Source organism: Somniosus microcephalus, unplaced genomic scaffold (genome assembly GCF_052327205.1).
Source record: "Somniosus microcephalus isolate GS21.2 unplaced genomic scaffold, FLI_Smic_1.0 unresolved_chr1, whole genome shotgun sequence".
Classification (NCBI taxonomy): Eukaryota; Metazoa; Chordata; class Chondrichthyes; order Squaliformes; family Somniosidae; genus Somniosus; species Somniosus microcephalus.
In genome coordinates this window covers 153,216,391-153,238,157 of record NW_028225179.1, presented here as the reverse complement: position 1 = coordinate 153,238,157, position 21,767 = coordinate 153,216,391, and the positions used below count along the sequence as shown (strand labels likewise).

At 48.8% G+C, this 21,767-nt stretch overlaps 1 protein-coding gene across 1 annotated transcript in view; it reads right to left on the bottom strand.

Annotated features, from left to right (window-relative positions):
• Positions 1–21,767, bottom strand: part of LOC147096268 (tenascin-X-like) — a 442,953-nt gene that overhangs the window by 254,652 nt on the left and 166,534 nt on the right. The window contains 1 exon segment of the mRNA XM_085975125.1: positions 3,127–3,653. Coding sequence (XP_085831251.1) covers positions 3,127–3,544 — 418 coding nt within the window. The 5' untranslated portion in view covers positions 3,545–3,653.

Genomic DNA, 21,767 nt, shown 5'->3' with positions numbered 1-21,767 from the left:
AAATGATCTAGCCGAGGGAACTAGATGTAATATCTCCAAGTTTGCAGATGACACAAAGCTGGGTGGGCGTGTGTGCTGTGAGGAGGATACCGAGAAACTCCAGTATGATTTGGACAGGTTGGGTGATTGGGCAGAAGCATGGCAGATGCTGTATAATGTGGATAAATGCGAGGTTATTCACTTTGGTGTCAAAAACAGGAAGGCAGATTATTATCTGAATGGCAATAGATTGGGAGAAGGGAAAGTGCAACGAGACCTGGGTGCCCTTGTGCACCAGTCGCTGAAGGTAAGCATGCAGGTGCAACAGGCGGTTAAGAAGGCAAATGGTATGTTGGCCTTCGTAGCGAGAGGGTTTGAGTACAGGAACAAGGATGTCTTGCTGCAGTTGTACAGGGCCTTGGTGAGACCACACCTTGAGTATTGTGTGCAGTTTTGGTCGCCTTATCTGAGGAAGGATGTTCTTGCCATGGAGGGAGTGCAGTGAAGATTCACCAGACTGATACCTGGGATGGCAGGAATGACGTATGAGGAGAGATTGGGTCGATTGAGCTTATACTTGCTGGAGTTTAGAAGAATGAGAGGGGATCTCATCGAAACCTATAAAATTCTAACAGGACTAGACAGACTAGATGCAGGAAGGATGTTCCCGATGGCCGGGGAGTCCAGAACCAGGGCTCACAGTCTAAGGATAAGGGGTAAGCCATTTAGGGCATAGATGAGGAGGAATTTCTTCACCCAGAGAGTGGTGAACCTGTGGAATTCTCTACCACAGAAGGCAGTGGAGGCCAATTCATTAAATATATTCAAGAAGGAGTTAGATATATTTCTTAAGGCTAAAGGGATCAAGGGATATGGGGTGAAGGCAGGGACAGGGTACTGAATTTGGATGATCAGCCATGATCTCATTGAATGGCGGAGCAGGCTTGAGGGGCCGAATGGCCTACTCCTGCTCCTATCTTCTATGTTTCTATGTTTCTATGTTTTGAAAACACTGTCCAATTAGTCCCACTCTTTCCCCAGAGCCCTGCAAATTTTCCTTTTTTGAAGTATGTATCCAATTCCCTTTTGTAAGATACTATTGAATCTGCAGTGCAGATCACACCTCGCTGTGTTAAAAATTGTCTCCTCATTTCCCCCTCTGGTTCTTTTGCCAGTCACCTCAAATCTGTGTCCTCTGGTTACCAGCAGAATTTGAAGCCACCTCTATTCATACCAATTACACGTAAAGACGTCAGAAGTGTTTGTTGACAGCGCCTCTGACTAGTTTTACGGCTAACTTTGTGTCACCTTCTGTTGAGCAAAGTGACTTTCTTAAAAAAAAAAGCGAGTCCTGAAGTAAATCGCCCTTTTAGAACTGAGGTGAGGAGGAATTTATTCTGTCAGAGGGGCGTAAATCTGTGGAATTCTCTGCCCCAGAGAGCTGTGGAGGCTGGGTCGTTAAATACATTTAAAGTGGAGATAAGGGAGTGAAGGGTTATGGGGAGTGGGCAGGTAAGTGGCTTTGAGCCCAAGATCAGCCATGATCTTATTGAATGGCGGAGGAGGATCGAGGGGCCAAGTGGCCTATTCCTGCTCCTATTTCTTATGTTCTTATGTTCTTATGTTTGTGTTACTATTTTGCCAGCTGTGAGTCCTCAGATGTGAACGTGCTCAAGCTGGTCCTTTGCAGATCAGTTACCAGGTGATACCTTCCTGTAAGTTGGGACCCACGTCTCTGTAAGTGGGAGGAGCTGTTGGAACAATCCACTTACAAATCACCATTTTATTTATCAATCTTTGTGCTCAGCTAAACGAGGGACAGTCAGGCTGCAACATCCAACCTCGCTTGATGTTCAGGCACTGAATATCGCACCAAGCATGCCAAGTGAACGCAGGTTAGATCTAAAACTCCCGCCATCTAATGGCCAATATGAGAAGAGCGCCACCTAGTGCACCCATGTGGTATTTCTAGCCCCTCACCAGCCACCCCTCTGGCCTTGCCGTGTAAGCTTTCCTGTTGCGTGGCCGTTAGTGATAAATTGCCAGGGTGGATGGCAGCGAGTGACCTCTGATCACATTGTTCTGATGGTGGCTGTCAGCAGCTGTCAGGAGACCATCTCAGTGCAACTCCCTCCATTCTACCCTTGTTCCCTACAGAGCAACGCGTGGTGGCATGTCTGCTGTCGGGAACGCAACATGTGCTGAACTGTGTAGTTGTCCCCTACCACTCAATAGTGCAGCCTGTTAGCGCTCCAACAAATATCTTTCTTTAAAAATTATTTAATTTACTAGCTTTAACTATAGGTTTCAAGCTGCATTGTTTGACTTTTACAATTGGTAAAACTCAACCAAGGTAGAATAAAACCCAACCAAGGCAATATATTCCCAACCAAGGCAATATATTCCCAATCAAGGCAATTTATTCCCAACCATGTCAATATATTCCCAACTAAGTCAATATATTCCCAAACAAGGCAATATATCCCAACCAAGGCAATTTATTCCCAACCAAGGCAATATGTTCCCAATCAAGGCAATATATCCCAACCAAGGCAATATATTCCCAACCAAGGCAATATATTCCCAATCAAGGCAATTTATTCCCAACCATGTCAATATATTCCCAACTAAGTCAATATATTCCCAAACAAGGCAATATATCCCAACCAAGGCAATTTATTCCCAACCAAGGCAATATGTTCCCAATCAAGGCAATATATCCCAACCAAGGCAATATATTCCCAACCAAGGCAATATGTTCCCAATCAAGGCAATATATTCCCAATCAAGGGAATATATTCCAAATCAAGGCAATTTATTCCCAAGCAAGGCAATATATTCCCAACCAAATCCATTATCAGATCCAACAGTTTGCAGTGACTAAATAAATCACATTTAATTTTTATTACATTCGATAGAAAGATTGATAACCAATCTTCTGGCATTCACATTCCTGGATCCCAGTGACTTTGTCCACAATATCCTGACGTCTTTCTATTCCCGATCACGAGGGACATCATTTTCTGATGTCCGTCTTTATTGCAATGGGGTTCTGGGATGTTTCCCGACATTGTGAAAAGCAGCGAGCCTGACCTTTGACATTGAGTGCTGGACCCAGTCGGTAATAGTCGGTAACATTGGACTCACCACAGCACGTGTTGCTGGAGCACTGCCGCCGCAGAATGGACACCTGTTTCTCCAGGGTCTCCAGCCGGTTCAGGAGGGCCTGGATGTCATCGCAGCCGCACACCTGTGGAGGGATGTTGATCCTGTGTGTGAAGACAACCTGGTTGCTGGGGTCGATGGTGTGCTCGAAGCGCTTGTCATCCCTGGCCTCATCCTGGGCCTCAAAGACCCGGGCCATGGGCTTGGAGATGTTGGCCGAGCAGGACTTGCAGTGGGGCAACTTGATGTTGTAGACGTGGTTGAAGGTGGTGGGGCGGCTGGACGTGACGTTGGGCAGCAGCGCCCGCCTCTGGCGGATGGTTTTCACAAAGACACCGCAGTCGCCTCCGTCCAGCGAGACCGTGACAAAGAGGAGCAGGATCGTGAAGACAGGCCCCATCTCTGTAGTTGTAAAGGGGGGCGAGAGGTGTCCAGTCTTGCGCAGGGCTTGGGGGTTTCAGCAAGAAGAGCTGCTGCAATGACCTCTGGCCTTATTTGCACCACGATTTCTGTAAGAACATAAAAACATAAGAACATAAGAAATAGGAGCAGGAATAGGTCACTTGGCCCCTCGAGCCTGCTCCGCCATTCAATAAGATCATGGCTGATCTTGGGCTCAAAGTCACTTCCCAGCCCGCTCCCCATAACCCTTCACTCCCTTATCTTGTAAAAATTTGTCTATCTCCACTTTAAATGTATTTAATGACCCAGCCTCCACAACTCTCTGGGGCAGAGAATTCCACAGATTTACGACCCTCTGAGAGAAGAAATTCCTCTTCATCTCAGTTCTAAAAGGGCGACCCTTTATTCTGAGACTGTGCCCCCGAGTTCTAGATTTCCCCACGAGGGGAAACATCCTCTCTGCATCTACCCTGTCGAGCCCCCTCAGTATCTTGTATGTTTCGATAAGATCGCCTCTCATTCTTCTAAATTCCAATGAGTATAGGCCCAGCCTGCTCAACCTTTCCTCATAAGTCAAACCCCTCATCTCTGGAATTAAACTAGTGAATCGTCTCTGAACTGCCTCCAATGCAAGTATATCCTTCCTTAAGTAAGGAGAACAAAACTGTACGCAGTACTCAAGGTGTGGTCTCACCAATACCCTGTACAGTTGTAGCAGGACTTTCCTGCTTTTATACTCCAACCCCTTGAAATAAAGGCCAACATTCCATTTGCCTTTTTGATTACTTGCTGTACTTGCATGCTAACTTTTTGTGTTTCAGGCACAAGGACCCCCAGGTCCCTCTGAACTGTAGCATTTTGTAATCTCTCTCCATTTAAATAATAATTTGCTTTTTTATTTTTCCTGCCAAAGTGGATAACCTCGCACTTTCCCACATTATACTCCATCTGCCAAATGTTTGCCCACTCACTTAGCCTGTCTATATCCCTTTGCAGATTCTTTGAGTCCTCTGCACAATTTGCTTTCCCACCCATCTTTGTATCATCCGCAAACTTGGCTATATTACACTCGGTCCCTTCATCCAAGTCATTAATGTAGAGTGTAAATAGTCGAGGCCCCAGCACCGATCCCCGTGGCACTCCACTAGTTACCATTTGCCAACCGGAAAATGACCCATTTATCCCGACTCGCTGCTTTCTGTTAGTTAGTCAATCCTCTATCCATGTTAATATATAACCCCCAACCCTGTGAGCTCTTATCTTGTGCAGTGACCTTTTATGTGGCACCTTATCGAAATCCCTCTGGAAATCCAAATACACGAGATCTACTGTTTCACCCTTATCCACCCTGCTCGTCACATCCTTAAAGAACTCCAGCAAATTTGTTAAACATGATTTGAATGAAATGTAAGAATGAAAGAATACAATTAGCTCCGTACATAATGCTACATAATAGTGTCAGCCGTGGCTCAGTGGGCAGCACTCTCGCCTCCAGGTCAGAAGGTTGTGGGTTCAAGTCCCACTCCAGAGACTTGAACACAATATCCAGGCTGACACTCCCGGTGCCGTACTGAGGGAGCGCTGCACTGTCGGAGGTGCCGTCTTTCGGATGACACGTTATACCGAGGCCCCGTCTGCTCTCTTTGGTGGATGTAAAAGATCCCGTGGCACTATTTCAGAGAAGAGCAGGGGAGTTCTCTCGGGTGTCCTGGCCAATATTTATCCTTCAACCAACATTGCTAAAAAGCAGATGATCTGGTCATTATCGCATTGCTGATTGTGGGAGCTTGCTGCGTGCAAATTGGCTGTTGCATTTCCTACATTACAACAGTGACTACACTTCAAAAGTGCTTCATTGGCTGTGAATTGCTTTGGGACATCCTGAGGTGGCGAAAGGCACTTTATAAATGCAAGTCTTGCTTTCTTTTAGGCGTTAACCCTTTTATTTTGCCAAAGAGAGCGACATATTAAACATACGCTCATGAGCTGATGGGAAAACTCAGTAACAGACGCCCCGCTTCTATGGACACAGCCTCATGCTAAACAGGCCGGCTGTAAGTGAGTGAGCTGAGAAACCGGCAGCGAAGGATTAGTGAGCGAGAAGCTTCTCGACCGGAAGGGGGTCCTTCCTGCCCCACCCTGTCTGTGAATCATCGCGTGCTTGCTGCAGCTCGTAGCACTTGACCGCAGGGAGGCTCAGAGGAGCGAAGGAGCTCGCCTTGGCTCTCGGCCTCTTACAGGATCCCTCTGGGGAATCAATCAGGTCCAGCACAGCTCCCCAAGTGAGTGAGATAACTTCTGCTCGGCCTTGCCAAGTGCAGCCTTTCCGTAAACAGTTCAGGCTTTAGAGGAATGAAACAGTGAATGAAATACATACCGGGCCGAGTGGAATGAACAGAACTGGCGGTAGAGTGAGATACAGGGAAATAGACAGACCCGGTGCCTGACATTGGAAACAACAATGTGTATTTATATAGCGCCTTTCACATAGTAAAACGTCCCAAGGCGCTGCACAGGAGCGATTATTAAACAAAATTTGACACCGAACCACATAAGCAGATATTAGGGCAGGCGACCAAAAGCTTGGTCAAAGACATAGGTTTTAAGGAGTGTCTTAAAGGAGGAAAGAGAGGCGGAGAGGTTTAGCGAGGGAATTCCAGAGATTAAGGCCTAGGCAGCTGGAGGCACGGCCGCCAATGGTGGAGCGATTAAAATCGGGGATGTGCAAGAGGCCAGAATTGGAGGAGCGCAGAGATCTCGGAGGGTTGGAGGGCTGGATGAGGTTACAGAGATAGGGAGGGGGGCGAAGCCATGGAGGGATTTGAAAACAAGGATGAGAATCTACAGGAAGTGACGGAGAGAATGTGACTGCTCGACAAAAGAGCAGCAAGCGAGCTTGTAGGACAGTCACTAACAAATCCAATAGGGAATTCAGGAGAAACCTCGTTACCCAGAGAGTGGCGAGAACGTGGAACTCGCTACCACAGGGCGTGGTTGAGGTGAATAGCATTTAAGAGGAAGCTAGATAAACACACGAGGGAGAAAGAAATAGAAGGAAATGCTGATAGGGTGAGATGGAGAGGGGTGGGAGGAGGCGTGTGTGGAGCATAAACACATCAACCAGTTGGGCCAAATGGCCTGTTTCTGTGCTGTAAATACTATGTGAAATAAAGAATAGATTTGCCTTTCTAATCTAGGCTTTATTAACTTTAAAAATCCAGTAGCACATCTTTCAACACCAGTCTCCAACCATGACTGGAGAGAACTGAATTTAAGATGGCCACCACAAATCACCTGACATCCACTACCAATGAGTTTACAGCATATATCTCAAGGTAGAAACAAACAACCAATTACAATACTTCTTACTAACACAGAGAACAACCACCCCATTCACCAATCACAATACTTCTTATTAAACATAGGAAATAATCACCACACTATGTAAGTACCTTTGAAGTGTAGTCACTGTTGTAATGTAGGAAATGCAACAGCCAATTTGCATACAGCAAGCTCCCACAAACAAGTATCTTTTTATAATAGTGTTGAAATGAGGGCACAGTGACACAGTCGAGGCAAATTTGAACTCTCCCCAGCCCAGGGCCACCTGAGGACCATCTGACAGCCTGTTACAGGTGAGCCACAGGCATGCTAGGTTCCCAAGCTGTCAGCTTGGCTCTAATGAAAGAACTGGCGAGGGTTCCAATGCCTGCCCTCTTAAAGGGAATGAATGAAGGGGTGGGCGGAGACGGAGAACGGGCGGAATCTCATCGGACGCCTGTCCTACCCCAAACACCATATTCCGTTCTGTTGACTTCAATGGGCGGGTTTGGGAGGTGCTGTTGAAGAAGCCTCGGCGGGTTGCTGCAGTGCATCTTGTAGATGGTACACACTGCAGCCACGGTACGCCGGTGGTGGAGGGAGTGAATGTTTATGGTGGTGGATGGGGTGTCAATCAATTGGGTTGCTTTGTCCTGGATGGTGTCGAGCTTCTTGAGTGTTGTTGGAGCTGCACTCATCCAGGCAAGTGGAGAGTATTCCGTCACACTCCTGACGTGTGCCTTGTAGATGGTGGAAAGGCTTTGATGTAAGAAAACTACTAGGCACTTGGTCTGAGTATTAAACAAGGCTTTAATCAACTGTTTTTCAACATGGAGATCTAGTTGTGTCCTTCACTAGTTCCTGTTAAAGAATGTCCTGAGCAAGCTGGGCCCATGCCCGAGTATTTATACTCTCCCTGGACAGCGCCACCAGCAGGCCGCCCAGTATTATTTCATAAGTCATTTCCACATGAATGACAAGATTCATGTCAGGCATCATTGGATTCCTTTGTTGAGCATCTTGGAAAGGAATCAATAAAATGAAAGTATGGACACTCTGCGAGATATGTATCATTTCCCTTGCTGTAGCTCCATCAGTGGAAAGCTTTTGTGAATGGAACAGTTTCAGCATTAGACTGCTAAACCCACACACCTGATTCCTGATTCATTCAAAGAGCCGAAATGTTAAACCACTCGCCTAAACAAGCGCCGATTGCAGACTCGGTGAGCTCACGCGTCAGTGTGAGTGTGTGGTTGTCAACCTGACCTTTCTCTCCCTTAAAGGGCTCCTTTGTGCCCACTCGGGGAGCGAGAGAGAGGTCCCATTGAAACGCAAGGACAAGGCCTCAATTGAGACCGGCAGGGTCTTACACAGGATGAAGTTGTCAGGCAGGATGACATGTGAAAATCTAACATTATAGAGCGACAATGAGTGAAACAGACACATAGATTGCAGCCTGTTACGTGATAGATTCAGGGGAGTCCACCCTGTAATTAAATAAATAGTCTCAAATCCAAAGGGAAGATAGGGCAGTCTCACCCACTTGCCAAATTTTTAACTTAATTTTTTTTAAATTTCCTGTATTTTTATGTCCCTTCTTGTCACGTTTTTCGGGTTTGCACCCGAGAAGTGTTCTAGGTCCTTGCGTCCCCTATGATCAGGAGTGCACCCTTTCTGCCCATTAACTAAGAGCGTTCCATGCTCCCGATGGGCACCAGGAGCGTTGAGCAGAAAGTGACTGCCGCAGACATCACTGGTCCAGGTTTCCCCATCCGTCTTTTGGATGAGATGTTAAACCGAGCTGGCCTCTCAGGTGGCCGTAAAAGATCCCACGGCCACTATTTTGAAGAAGAGTAGCGAGGGGGGGGGGCTCCAATATTGATCCCTCAACCAACATTGCTAAAAAAAAACCCAGATGGTCTGGTCATTGTCACGTTACTGTTTGTGGGAGCTTGCTGTGCACAAATTGGCTGCCTGCGTTTCTCTACATTACAACAGTGACTGTACCCCAAAAAATATTGGCTGTGAAGTGCTTTGGGAGGTCCTGAGGTCGTGAAAGGCGCTGTGTAAATGCAAGGTTTTCTTTCCAGTTTAATTTAACATCGGGAGAGGGGGATAAATTGCTCCGTGCATTTGGATGCAGCGACATCATAAACGCGTTCCCGATTTCAGCGCACACTAGGAATCTTCCCCCCTCACCCCCCCTGCTGCCCCCCCCCCTGCTGCCACCCACCCTGGTGTTCAGGAATTAGTTGCCATTCTAAAAATCTGTCAACAAAATTCTTGGGATCAGAGCGAGCTGCTCAGCACGATGCCAGCTGTACGAGCACGGGCCAGAAAACTGCCTCGCTTCCGGTTTCTACTGTTCACTCAGTTCCCAAGATGCTCAACAAAGGAAACCAATGATGCTTGGCTTGGACAAACAGGCGCTTTGTTAGTTCACGGGAACTGATTCGAAACTGACCCCCTGTTGCAGACAAACTTCCAACCAGGCTGCCAAGAACTTTCAAAACATCAACTACAACAACTTGCATTTATATAGCACCTTTAACATACATACGAACGTACGAATTAGGAGCAGGAGTAGGCCACTCGGCCCCTCGAGCCTGCTCCGCCATTCAATAAAGTCACGGCTGATCCGATTACTCCACATTCCCGCCTACCCCCGATAACCTTTCACCCCCTTGCTTACCAAGAATCTATCTACCTCTGCCTTAAAAATATTCAAAGACTCTGCTTCCACCGCCCTCTGAGGAAGAGAGTTCCAAAGACTCACGACCCTCTGTGAGAAGAAAATTTCTCCTCATCTCAGTCTTAAATGGGCGACCCCTTATTTTCAAACAGCGACCCCTAGTTCTAGATTCTCCCACAAGAGGAAACATCCTCTCCACATCCACCCTGTCACGTAAAGTAGTAAAGCATCTCGAGCCGCTTCACAGGAGTGATTATCAGATAAAATCTGACACCGAGACACATAAGGAGATACAGGAAACTTTGGTTTATCCGGAGGTTGTATGGCCGGAAACTTTGCTCTAACGGCCGAAATCAGCAGCCGTTTTAGTTCGTTTTTTTTTTCTTCTCCTAGCATTCTGTTAACAGGCAGGCTCTGGAAAGCATCTTTGGAGCTTCGCAACAGCTTCAGAGACGCTTCAAGGTACGGGCCGAGTGTTTACGAGCTGTTGCTGAGCAACAGTGTTTGTTGTCAAATACGGAGATTTTCATCTCCGAATGCTTCAACGTTGACTTTGCATGTCCGGCACTTTTGATAGATCGGCAACACGCCGGTCCCGTCGGTGCCGGATATCAGAACTTTTCCTGTATCAGGACAAGTGACCAAAAGCTTGGTCAAAGAGGTAGGTCTTAAAGGAGGAGAGAGAGAGGTAGAGCGGCGGAGAGGTTTAAGGAGGGAATTCCAGAGCTTAGGGCTCAGGTAGCTGGGGGCACGGCCGCCAGTGGTGGAGCGATGGAAATCGGGGGAAGCGCAAGAGGCCAGAATTGGAGGAGTGCCGAGATCTCGGAGGGTTGTAGGGCTGGAGGTGGCTACGGAGATGGGGAGGGTGCGAGGCCACGGAGGGATTTGAAAAGAAGGTTGAGAAGCTACAGGAAGAAACGGAGAGAATGTGACCGCTCGACAAAAGAGCAACAGAGCGGGCTTGGAAAAGGCCAATGAGCTTTCAGCAGGATGTACATCTCCTGCTGGAGTCGGTATGGGTCTGTGGGGATCGGCTGCTGGGGCAGTGGGCCAGGGCAGCGGAGTCTGAAATATGCCCAGCAGACTTCTCAGGATTTCAGGATCACGGAAACCGTTGAGCGAAGGTTCATTCAGCAGAAAACAAAATCTCTATCTCTAAAAAATTATGAACTTGCATTTATATCGTCCCTTTCACGAGCGCATGAGTCCCTAAGCGCTTCACAGCAAATTAAGTACTTTTTAGAGCTGCAATCACTGTTGTAATGCAGGAAACGCGGCAGCCAATTTGCGCACAGCAAGCTCCCACAAACAGCAATGTGATAATGACCAGATAATCTGATTCTAGGTGTTGTTTGAGGGATAAATATTGGCCCCAGGGTAACATTCACTCCCTCTACCACCGGCGCACCGTGGCTGCAGTGTGTACCATCTTCAAGATGCACTGCAGCAACTCGCCAAGGCTTCTTCGGCAGCACCTCCCAAACCCGCGACCTCTTCCACCTAGAAGGACAAGGGCAGCAGGCGCATGGGAACACCACCACCTCCAAGTTCCCCTCCAAGTCACACACCATCCTGACTTGGAAGTACATCGGCCGATCCTTCATCGTCGCTGGGTCAAAATCCTGGAACTCCCTCCCTAACAGCACTGTGGGAGTACCTTCACCGCACAGACTGCACGGTTGAAGAAGGCGGCTCATCACCACCTTCTCGAGGGCAATTAGGGATGGGCAATAAATGCCGGATTTGCCAGCAACGCCCACAGACCGTGAATGAATTAAAACAAAAATGTCCCTGTGTTGCTTTTATCTCTTCATTTAATGCACACGTGGCTAAACATCCCGGTATCATTCCGCATGGATAATAAGAAAGTGTTTGTCGCCCTGAATAAACATGAGGTGGTGATGTAAATTACCGTTTGTTGCCTCACTTGCTCAGCGTGACAACATCAACACAACTCCCTCCCTAAAGATCGGCTGGCGTGGGTCTCCCCTTTTAAGCAGAAGCGGCCTTAGTGTTAGACTGCGCGCAAAATGCGGTCAATGTTTTCCGAAAAGCACGTGGCCTCCCTGCTCCCGCTCACTCGCACTGCCTGAGCTAGCTGACTACTTTCGGTCAACACTGATTGGTTTCCCTGTAGCTGCTCGATGTGACGGAGCGTGCAGCTTCCTCGCTGTTCCACTTTATCGTGTTGGGCATTTAATAAAAAATGTGGGAATTCAGCTTCCGATCCAAAATAGCTGGCAGAGATTAGCGACCGCCCTGAGATTGGGCTCAGCCATGTGCTTATATGGTCACAGCGAGGTTAGAATGCGTCTGATGCTGGGTTCAAATGACAAAGTGCTGATTAAAGTCAGGGACAGGGTCAAGCCTTTATAGCCTCGGGTGGAAATTCATCTGCAACGCACATTTTTCCAAGCCTGTGTGTGTGTGTGCGGGGGAGAGAGGGGGGGTTGATGGTATGCAGAGATCACACCACCACACTATAGGACAAAGCCTTTCCACCATCTACAAGGCACAAGTCAGGAGTGCGATGGAATACTTTCCACTTGTCTGGATGAGTGCAGCTGCAACAACACTCAAGAAGCTCGACACCATCCAGGACAAAGCAGTCGGCTTGATTGGCACCCCACCCAGCACCTTAAACATTCACGCCCTCCACCACCAGCGTATCGTGGCTGCAGTGTGTACCATTTACAAGATGCACTGCAGCAACTCACCAAGGCTCCTTCGGCAGCACCTCCCAAACCCGCGACCTCTTCCACCTAGAAGGACAAGGGCAGCAGGTGCATGGGAACACCACCACTTCCAAGTTCCCCTCCAAGTCACACACCATCCTGACCTGGAAGTATACCACCGATCCTTCATCGTCGCTGGGTCAAAATCCTGGAACTCCCTCCCTAACAGCACTGTGGGAGTACCTTCACTGCACGGACTGCAGCGGTTCAAGAAGGCGGCTCACCACCACCTTCTCGAGGGCAACTAGGGATGGGCAATAAATGCTGGCCTTGCCAGCGACGCCCACATCCCATAAACAAATTTTAAATAAAAGCTAGTCTTTTTCTGTCCTTGGATTTTGTATTTTTATTTTTATGACCACACCCCTCCAGTACCTTGCCCTCGTAACCATTCGTCGCAAGTGAGCCACGACAGTGGCTATTCAACTGCGCAGGGCATCGCAACAGGACCGGATCCTGCTGCCCTCAAAGGCAGAACAAGCACCGGGGTTCATTTCTGGAGGGACAGAACCTTGGTTAGGCCGCACTTGGAGTACTGTGCACAGTTCTGGTCTCCATATTATAAAAAAGGATCCAGAGGCACTGGGGTCAAGGGTTGAACATTCTCCGGTTGAAATTCCTTTGTCCGCTCTTTCGAAGGCATATTTTATCACATTTGCCCCAAGATCCCTGGTGCGTTATTGTAACAAATGTGTTAATGCTTTCAAAATAAATGGATGAATGATTAAACCGAGCGGGCAGGATGGTTTCCACGTATTTATTGCGCTTTTAGCAAGGTGCAGCAATTAAATTGGCGCACTCGGTTTAAAATAAACGGGTTGACGACTTTGCGAAAGCAACAGGGGCTAGCAGTTCCGACTCCTTGAACTTCTAACGCCAGCAAAACAGTTCCTCCCAACCACCTCCCACACCCACTCCCACATTGTTCCAGTCCTCGGCTTTCCTTTGCCTGCTTCATAAGAACATAAGAAACAGGAGCAGGAGTCGGCCATTCGGCCCTTCGAGCCTGCTCCGCTATTCAATAAGATCATGGCTGATCTTCAACATCAACTCCACTTTCCTGCACTATCCCCATATCCTTCGATTCCCTTAATATTCAAAAATCTATCGGTCTCTGTCTTGAATATACTCAACGACTGAGCCTCCACAGCCCTCTAGGGTAGAGAATTCCAAAGATTCACCACCCTCTGAGTGAAGAAATTCCTTCTCATCTCAGTCCTCAATGGCCGACCCCTTATTCTGAGACTGTGACCCCTGGTTCTAGACTCCCCAGCCAGGGGAAACATCCTCCCTGCATCTACCCTGTCAAGCCCTGGAAGAATAATATATGTTTCAATTGGCCATTGCTCACATGCAGGCCTGGTCAGTAAATGTCAGTAGGCTATTCCTCCATGGAGTGCACCACAGCTGCACTTAATCCTCTCCTCTTCCTGCTGTCTGCAGATGTTCACTTTCCCAGGACCGATCCCTTGGCTCTGGAATTCCCTCCCTAAACCTCTCCGCCTCTTTCTCCTCCTTTTAAGACGTTCCTTAAAAACTGCCCCTGTCATCTGTCTTAACAGCTCCTTATGAGGCTCGGTGTCAAATTTAGTTTGATAATCGCTCCTGTGAAGCGCCTTGGGACGTTTTACTACGTTAAAGGCGCTATATAAATGCAAGGCGTTATTGTGATGAGGAGCAGATCGTAGGAACACAGGAACAGGAGGAGGCCATTCAGCCCCTCGAGCTTGCTCCTCCATTCCACTAGACCGGAGCTGATCTTCACCTCAACTCCATTTACCTGCCTTTGCTCCATATCCCTTGACACACCTACCCAACAAAGATCTATCGATCTCAGTCTGGAAAGCTCCGGTATTCACAGCCTTTTGGGAGAGAGTGTTCCAGGTTTCTGCCACCCTTTGTGTGGAAAAACTGATTTTGCTGCTGAACGGCCTGGCTCTAATTCTAAGCTGGTGCCCCCTCCTGCTCCTATCTTCTATGTTTCTATGTTTCTATAGTACTGTTTCCCTATGGCTGGTGGTGGGGTGAGGGGTTCCTGAAAGCGTGTCAGTATTTTACGTGGAGTTGCACAGAAACAGGCCAACTGGTCCGTGCCGGTGTTTATGCTCCACACGAGCCTCCTCCCACATGACTTCATCTGACCCCATCAACATATCCGTCTGTTCCTTTCCCGCTCATGTGCTTATCTAGCTTCCCCTTAAACGCCTCTGTTTAGAAGGAGACCCCTCCTCCGACACACACATAAGGGTTTGGTATGATACAATTTTGAGGTGAAGCATGTTCCCATTAGACGCCAGGTTTTCATTTCTGCAGGACAAGCGCGTCTTTAGTCAGACAGGAAAGCGGGACGTTCGGGGCTGTGAACTAGTGCACGGCTGCTACCTGTTCCCCGCAATCAGCTGGCGGGCAGTTGGGCCAAGTCAGCCCCTAATATTATGGGCCGAGGATGTGAGGGAGTCGTCACTGAGACATAACTCAGCGATGCTCTGCAGCAAACACAGATGCACTAAACTCCCAGCAGACGTGTTTGAAGCGCTCTGTGGGATTCTGTTTGTAGCTACATGCTGAGGGAAGAGGATGTAATGTCATGTCGTTGGACTGGCTCCTGGCACTTGCAGATGTATTTAATTACCCTGTTCACTTCTACCCGAGTCATCCAGCCTGGCCTTTGCTCCTTCAGTTGTGTCAAAGGCATTGTGTAGCACATACTTTCCATTCCTGCCTCTCGTACTATTCCAGCATACTCAAAGTATTCTAAAGCTGGCTTGGGATAAGCTGCAGTTGTTTTGGATTTGTCACGCTGTTTTAACCTTGGGATTAGGAGAGGAAACATTTCATTACAGTCATTTCACACAATCCCTCATTCTCGCACATGAATCTCAGGTTTGGATCCGCCCTATATAAAGGGTATCATCCTAATGAAGAACGGTTTGGCAAGTCTCTTCCTCTTCAAAGTGATCAATGCAATCATTAGGAACACAGGAACAGGAGGAGGCCATTCAGCTCCTCAAGCCTGTTCCGCCATTCAATGAGATCATGGCTGATCTGTGACCTAAACCTGCCTTTGCCCCATATCCCTTAATACCTTTGGTTAACAAAAATCTATCAATCTCAGGTTTAAAATTAACAATTGACCCAACGTCAATTGTGGTTTGCGGAAGACAGTTGCAAACTTCTACCACCCTTTGTGTATGGAAGCGTTTTCTAATTTCACTTCTGAATGGTCTGGCTCTAATTTTTAGACTATGCCCCCAATCCTAGGCTCCCCAACCAGTGGGAATAGTTTCTCTCTATCGACCCTATCTGTTCCCCTTAATATCCTGAAAACTTCGATCACATCACCGATTAACTTTCTAAATTCCAGGGAATACAACCCTAGTTTGTGTGATCTCTCCTCATATTACATCAACAGATCACTTGCACATGACATCTATCAATCAATCAATAATCTATCTATATATCATCTACCTGTCTATCTATCTGTCTATCTATCTATCTGTCTATCTATCTATCTGTCTATCTATCGATTAATCATTTAGCTATCTATCAATCAATAATCTATCTATATATCATCTACCTGTCTATCTATCTATCTATCATCTATCTGTCTATCTATCGATTAATCATTTAGCTATCTATCAATCAATAATCTATCTATATATCATCTACTTGTCTATCTATCTATCTATCTATCTATATATCATCTATCTGTCGATCTGTCTATCTATCGATTAATCATCTAGCTATCTATCAATCAATAACCTAGCTATATATCATCTATCTATCTATCTATCTATTTATCAATAATCTATCTATATATCATCTATAATCTAGCTGTCTATCTATCAATCATCTAGCTATCAATCAACAATCTATCTATATATCATCTATAATCTATCTATCTATCTATAATCTATCTATCTATCAATAATCTATCTATATATCATCTATCATCTACCTGTCTATCTATCGATCAATCATCTATCTATCATCTACCTGTCTATCTATCGATCAATCATCTCTCTATCATCTACCTGTCTATCTATCGATCAATTATCTCTCTATCAATCATCTATATGTACATATGAATATATCCATGCTTTTTCTATTATAAATTCCATTTATGAAGGGATTTCTGGCGTCAGTTTGTTCTGCCACCATAGCGCCACTACTGGTGAGAGAGTGTAATTACAGCGTGACAAGTTTACATTGGTAGAACTCCCCTGCTCTTCTTCGAAATAGTGCCTGTGGGATCTTTTAAGTCTACCCGAAGGGTTAGGGAGGGAATTCCAGAGTTTAGGGCCCTGGCAGCTTTAGGCACGGCCGCCAATGGTGGAGCGATGAAAATCAGGGATGCGCAAGAGGCCGGAATTGGAGGAGCGCTGAGATCTCATGGGTTGGAGGGCTGGAGGAGGTTACAGAGCTCGGGAGATCTTAGGACAGGTGATCAAAATCTTGGGTCAAAGGAGTAGATTTTAAGGAGCATCTTAAAGGTCGAGGGAGTGGTGGAGAGGTTTAGGGGGGAAGTTCCAGAGAGGTGGAGCGGATTAGGGAGGGAGTTATCGAGAGGTGGAGAGGATTGGGGGGAGTTATCGAGAGGTGGAGAGGATTAGGGAGGAGTTATCGAGAGGTGGAGAGGATTAGGGAGGAGTTATCGAGAGGTGGAGAGGATTAGGAGGGGGAGTTATCGAGAGGTGGAGTGGATTAGGGGGGAGTTATCGAGAGGTGGAGCGGATTAGGGGGGGAGTTATCGAGAGGTGGAGAGGATGAGGGGGGGAGTTATCGAGAGGTGGAGAGGATTAGGGGGGAGTTATCGAGAGGTGGAGAGGATTAGGGGGGAGTTATCGAGAGGTGGAGAGGATTAGGGGGGAGTTATTGAGAGGTGGAGAGGATTAGGGAGGAGTTATCGAGAGGTGGAGAGGATTAGGGGGGAGTTATCGAGAGGTGGAGAGGATTAGGGGGGAGTTATCGAGAGGTGGAGAGGATTAGGGGGGAGTTATCGAGAGGGGGAGAGGATTAGGGGGGAGTTATCGAGAGGTGGAGAGGATTAGGGGGGAGTTATCGAGAGGTGGAGAGGATTAGGGAGGGAGTTATCGAGAGGTGGAGAGGATTGGGGGGAGTTATCGAGAGGTGGAGAGGATTAGGGGGGAGTTATCGAGAGGCGGAGAGGATTAGGGGGGAGTTATCGAGAGGTGGAGAGGATTAGGGGGGAGTTATCGAGAAGTGGAGAGGATTGGGGGGAGTTATCGAGAGGTGGAGAGGATTAGGAGGGAGTTATCGAGAGGTGGAGCGGATTAGGGAGGGAGTTATCGAGAGGTGGAGAGGATTAGGGGGGAGTTATCGAGAGGTGGAGAGGATTAGGGGGGAGTTATCGAGAGGTGGAGAGGATTAGGGGGGAGTTATCGAGAGGTGGAGAGGATTAGGAGGGAGTTATCGAGAGGTGGAGAGGATTAGGGGGGAGTTATCGAGAGGTGGAGAGGATTAGGGGGGAGTTATCGAGAGGTGGAGAGGATTAGGGAGGGAGTTATCGAGAGGTGGAGAGGATTAGGGGGGAGTTATCGAGAGGTGGAGAGGATTAGGGGGGAGTTATCGAGAGGTGGAGAGGATTAGGGGGGAGTTATCGAGAGGTGGAGAGGATTAGGGGGGAGTTATCGAGAGGTGGAGAGGATTAGGGGGGAGTTATCGAGAGGTGGAGAGGATTAGGGGGGAGTTATCGAGAGGTGGAGAGGATTAGGAGGGAGTTATCGAGAGGTGGAGCGGATTAGGGAGGGAGTTATCGAGAGGCGGAGAGGATTAGGGGGGAGTTATCGAGAGGTGGAGAGGATTAGGAGGGAGTTATCGAGAGGTGGAGAGGATTAGGGGGGAGTTATCGAGAGGTGGAGAGGATTAGGGGGGAGTTATCGAGAGGTGGAGAGGATTAGGGGGGAGTTATCGAGAGGTGGAGAGGATTAGGGAGGAGTTATCGAGAGGTGGAGAGGATTAGGGGGGAGTTATCGAGAGGTGGAGAGGATTAGGGGGGAGTTATCGAGAGGTGGAGAGGATTAGGGGGGAGTTATCGAGAGGTGGAGAGGATTAGGGGGGAGTTATCGAGAGGTGGAGAGGATTAGGGGGGAGTTATCGAGTGGTGGAGAGGATTAGGGGGGAGTTATCGAGAGGTGGAGAGGATTAGGGGGGAGTTATCGAGAGGTGGAGAGGATTAGGGGGGAGTTATCGAGAGGTGGAGAGGATTAGGGGGGAGTTATCGAGTGGTGGAGAGGATTAGGGGGGAGTTATCGAGAGGTGGAGCGGATTAGGGGGGAGTTATCGAGAGGTGGAGAGGATTAGGGGGGAGTTATCGAGAGGTGGAGAGGATTAGGGGGGAGTTATCGAGAGGCGGAGAGGATTAGGGGGGAGTTATCGAGAGGTGGAGAGGATTAGGGGGGAGTTATCGAGAGGTGGAGAGGATTAGGGGGGAGTTATCGAGAGGTGGAGAGGATTAGGGGGGAGTTATCGAGAGGTGGAGAGGATTAGGGGGGAGTTATCGAGAGGTGGAGAGGATTAGGGGGGAGTTATCGAGAGGTGGAGAGGATTAGGGGGGAGTTATCGAGTGGTGGAGAGGATTAGGGGGAGTTATCGAGAGGTGGAGAGGATTAGGGGGGAGTTATCGAGAGGTGGAGAGGATTAGGGGGGAGTTATCGAGAGGTGGAGAGGATTAGGGGGGAGTTATCGAGAGGTGGAGAGGATTAGGGGGGTGTTATCGAGTGGTGGAGAGGATTAGGGGGAGTTATCGAGAGGTGGAGAGGATTAGGAGGGAGTTATCGAGAGGTGGAGAGGATTAGGGGGGAGTTATCGAGAGGTGGAGAGGATTAGGGGGGAGTTATCGAGAGGTGGAGAGGATTAGGGGGGAGTTATCGAGAGGTGGAGAGGATTAGGGAGGAGTTATCGAGAGGTGGAGAGGATTAGGGGGGAGTTATCGAGAGGTGGAGAGGATTAGGGGGGAGTTATCGAGAGGTGGAGAGGATTAGGGGGGAGTTATCGAGAGGTGGAGAGGATTAGGGGGGAGTTATCGAGAGGTGGAGAGGATTAGGGGGGAGTTATCGAGTGGTGGAGAGGATTAGGGGGGAGTTATCGAGAGGTGGAGAGGATTAGGGGGGAGTTATCGAGAGGTGGAGAGGATTAGGGGGGAGTTATCGAGAGGTGGAGAGGATTAGGGGGGAGTTATCGAGTGGTGGAGAGGATTAGGGGGGAGTTATCGAGAGGTGGAGCGGATTAGGGGGGAGTTATCGAGAGGTGGAGAGGATTAGGGGGGAGTTATCGAGAGGTGGAGAGGATTAGGGGGGAGTTATCGAGAGGCGGAGAGGATTAGGGGGGAGTTATCGAGAGGTGGAGAGGATTAGGGGGGAGTTATCGAGAGGTGGAGAGGATTAGGGGGGAGTTATCGAGAGGTGGAGAGGATTAGGGGGGAGTTATCGAGAGGTGGAGAGGATTAGGGGGGAGTTATCGAGAGGTGGAGAGGATTAGGGGGGAGTTATCGAGAGGTGGAGAGGATTAGGGGGGAGTTATCGAGTGGTGGAGAGGATTAGGGGGAGTTATCGAGAGGTGGAGAGGATTAGGGGGGAGTTATCGAGAGGTGGAGAGGATTAGGGGGGAGTTATCGAGAGGTGGAGAGGATTAGGGGGGAGTTATCGAGAGGTGGAGAGGATTAGGGGGGTGTTATCGAGTGGTGGAGAGGATTAGGGGGAGTTATCGAGAGGTGGAGAGGATTAGGAGGGAGTTATCGAGAGGTGGAGAGGATTAGGGGGGAGTTATCGAGAGGTGGAGAGGATTAGGGGGAGTTATCGAGAGGTGGAGAGGATTAGGGGGGAGTTATCGAGAGGTGGAGAGGATTAGGGAGGAGTTATCGAGAGGTGGAGAGGATTAGGGGGGAGTTATCGAGAGGTGGAGAGGATTAGGGGGGAGTTATCGAGAGGTGGAGAGGATTAGGGGGGAGTTATCGAGTGGTGGAGAGGATTAGGGGGGAGTTATCGAGAGGTGGAGTGGATTAGGAGGGAGTTATCGAGAGGTGGAGAGGATTAGGGGGGAGTTATCGAGAGGTGGAGAGGATTAGGGGGGGAGTTATCGAGTGGTGGAGAGGATTAGGGGGGAGTTATCGAGTGGTGGAGAGGATTAGGGGGGAGTTATCGAGAGGTGGAGAGGATTAGGGGGGAGTTATCGAGAGGTGGAGAGGATTAGGAGGGAGTTATCGAGAGGTGGAGAGGATTAGGGGGGAGTTATCGAGAGGTGGAGAGGATTAGGGAGGGAGTTATCGAGAGGTGGAGCGGATTAGGGGGGAGTTATCGAGAGGTGGAGAGGATTGGAGGGAGTTATCGAGAGGTGGAGAGGATTAGGGGGGAGTTATCGAGAGGTGGAGAGGATTAGGGGGGAGTTATCGAGAGGTGGAGAGGATTAGGGGGGAGTTATCGAGAGGTGGAGAGGATTAGGGGGGAGTTATCGAGAGGTGGAGAGGATTAGGAGGGAGTTATCGAGAGGTGGAGCGGATTAGGGAGGGAGTTATCGAGAGGTGGAGAGGATTAGCGGGGAGTTATCGAGAGGTGGAGAGGATTAGGGGGGAGTTATCGAGAGGTGGAGAGGATTAGCGGGGGAGTTATCGAGAGGTGGAGAGGATTAGGAGGGAGTTATCGAGAGGTGGAGAGGATTAGGGGGGAGTTATCGAGAGGTGGAGAGGATTAGGGAGGGAGTTATCGAGAGGTGGAGAGGATTAGGGGGGAGTTATCGAGAGGTGGAGAGGATTAGGGGGGAGTTATCAAGAGGTGGAGAGGATTAGGGGGGAGTTATCGAGAGGTGGAGAGGATTAGGGGGGAGTTATCGAGAGGTGGAGAGGATTAGGGGGGAGTTATCGAGAGGTAGAGAGGATTAGGGGGAGTTATCGAGAGGTGGAGAGGATTAGGGGGGAGTTATCGAGAGGTGGAGAGGATTAGGGGGGAGTTATCGAGAGGTGGAGAGGATTAGGGGGGAGTTATCGAGAGGTGGAGAGGATTAGGGGGGAGTTATCGAGAGGGGGAGAGGATTAGGGGGGATTTATCGAGAGGTGGAGAGGATTAGGGGGGAGTTATCGAGAGGCGGAGAGGATTAGGGGGGAGTTATCGAGAGGCGGAGAGGATTAGGGGGGAGTTATCGAGAGGCGGAGAGGATTAGGGGGGAGTTATCGAGAGGCGGAGAGGATTAGGGGGGAGTTATCGAGAGGCGGAGAGGATTAGGGGGGAGTTATCGAGAGGCGGAGAGGATTAGGGGGGAGTTATCGAGAGGCGGAGAGGATTAGGGGGGAGTTATCGAGAGGCGGAGAGGATTAGGGGGGAGTTATCGAGAGGTGGAGAGGATTAGGGGGGAGTTATCGAGAGGCGGAGAGGATTAGGGGGGAGTTATCGAGAGGTGGAGAGGATTAGGGGGGAGTTATCGAGAGGAGGAGAGGATTAGGGGGGAGTTATCGAGAGGCG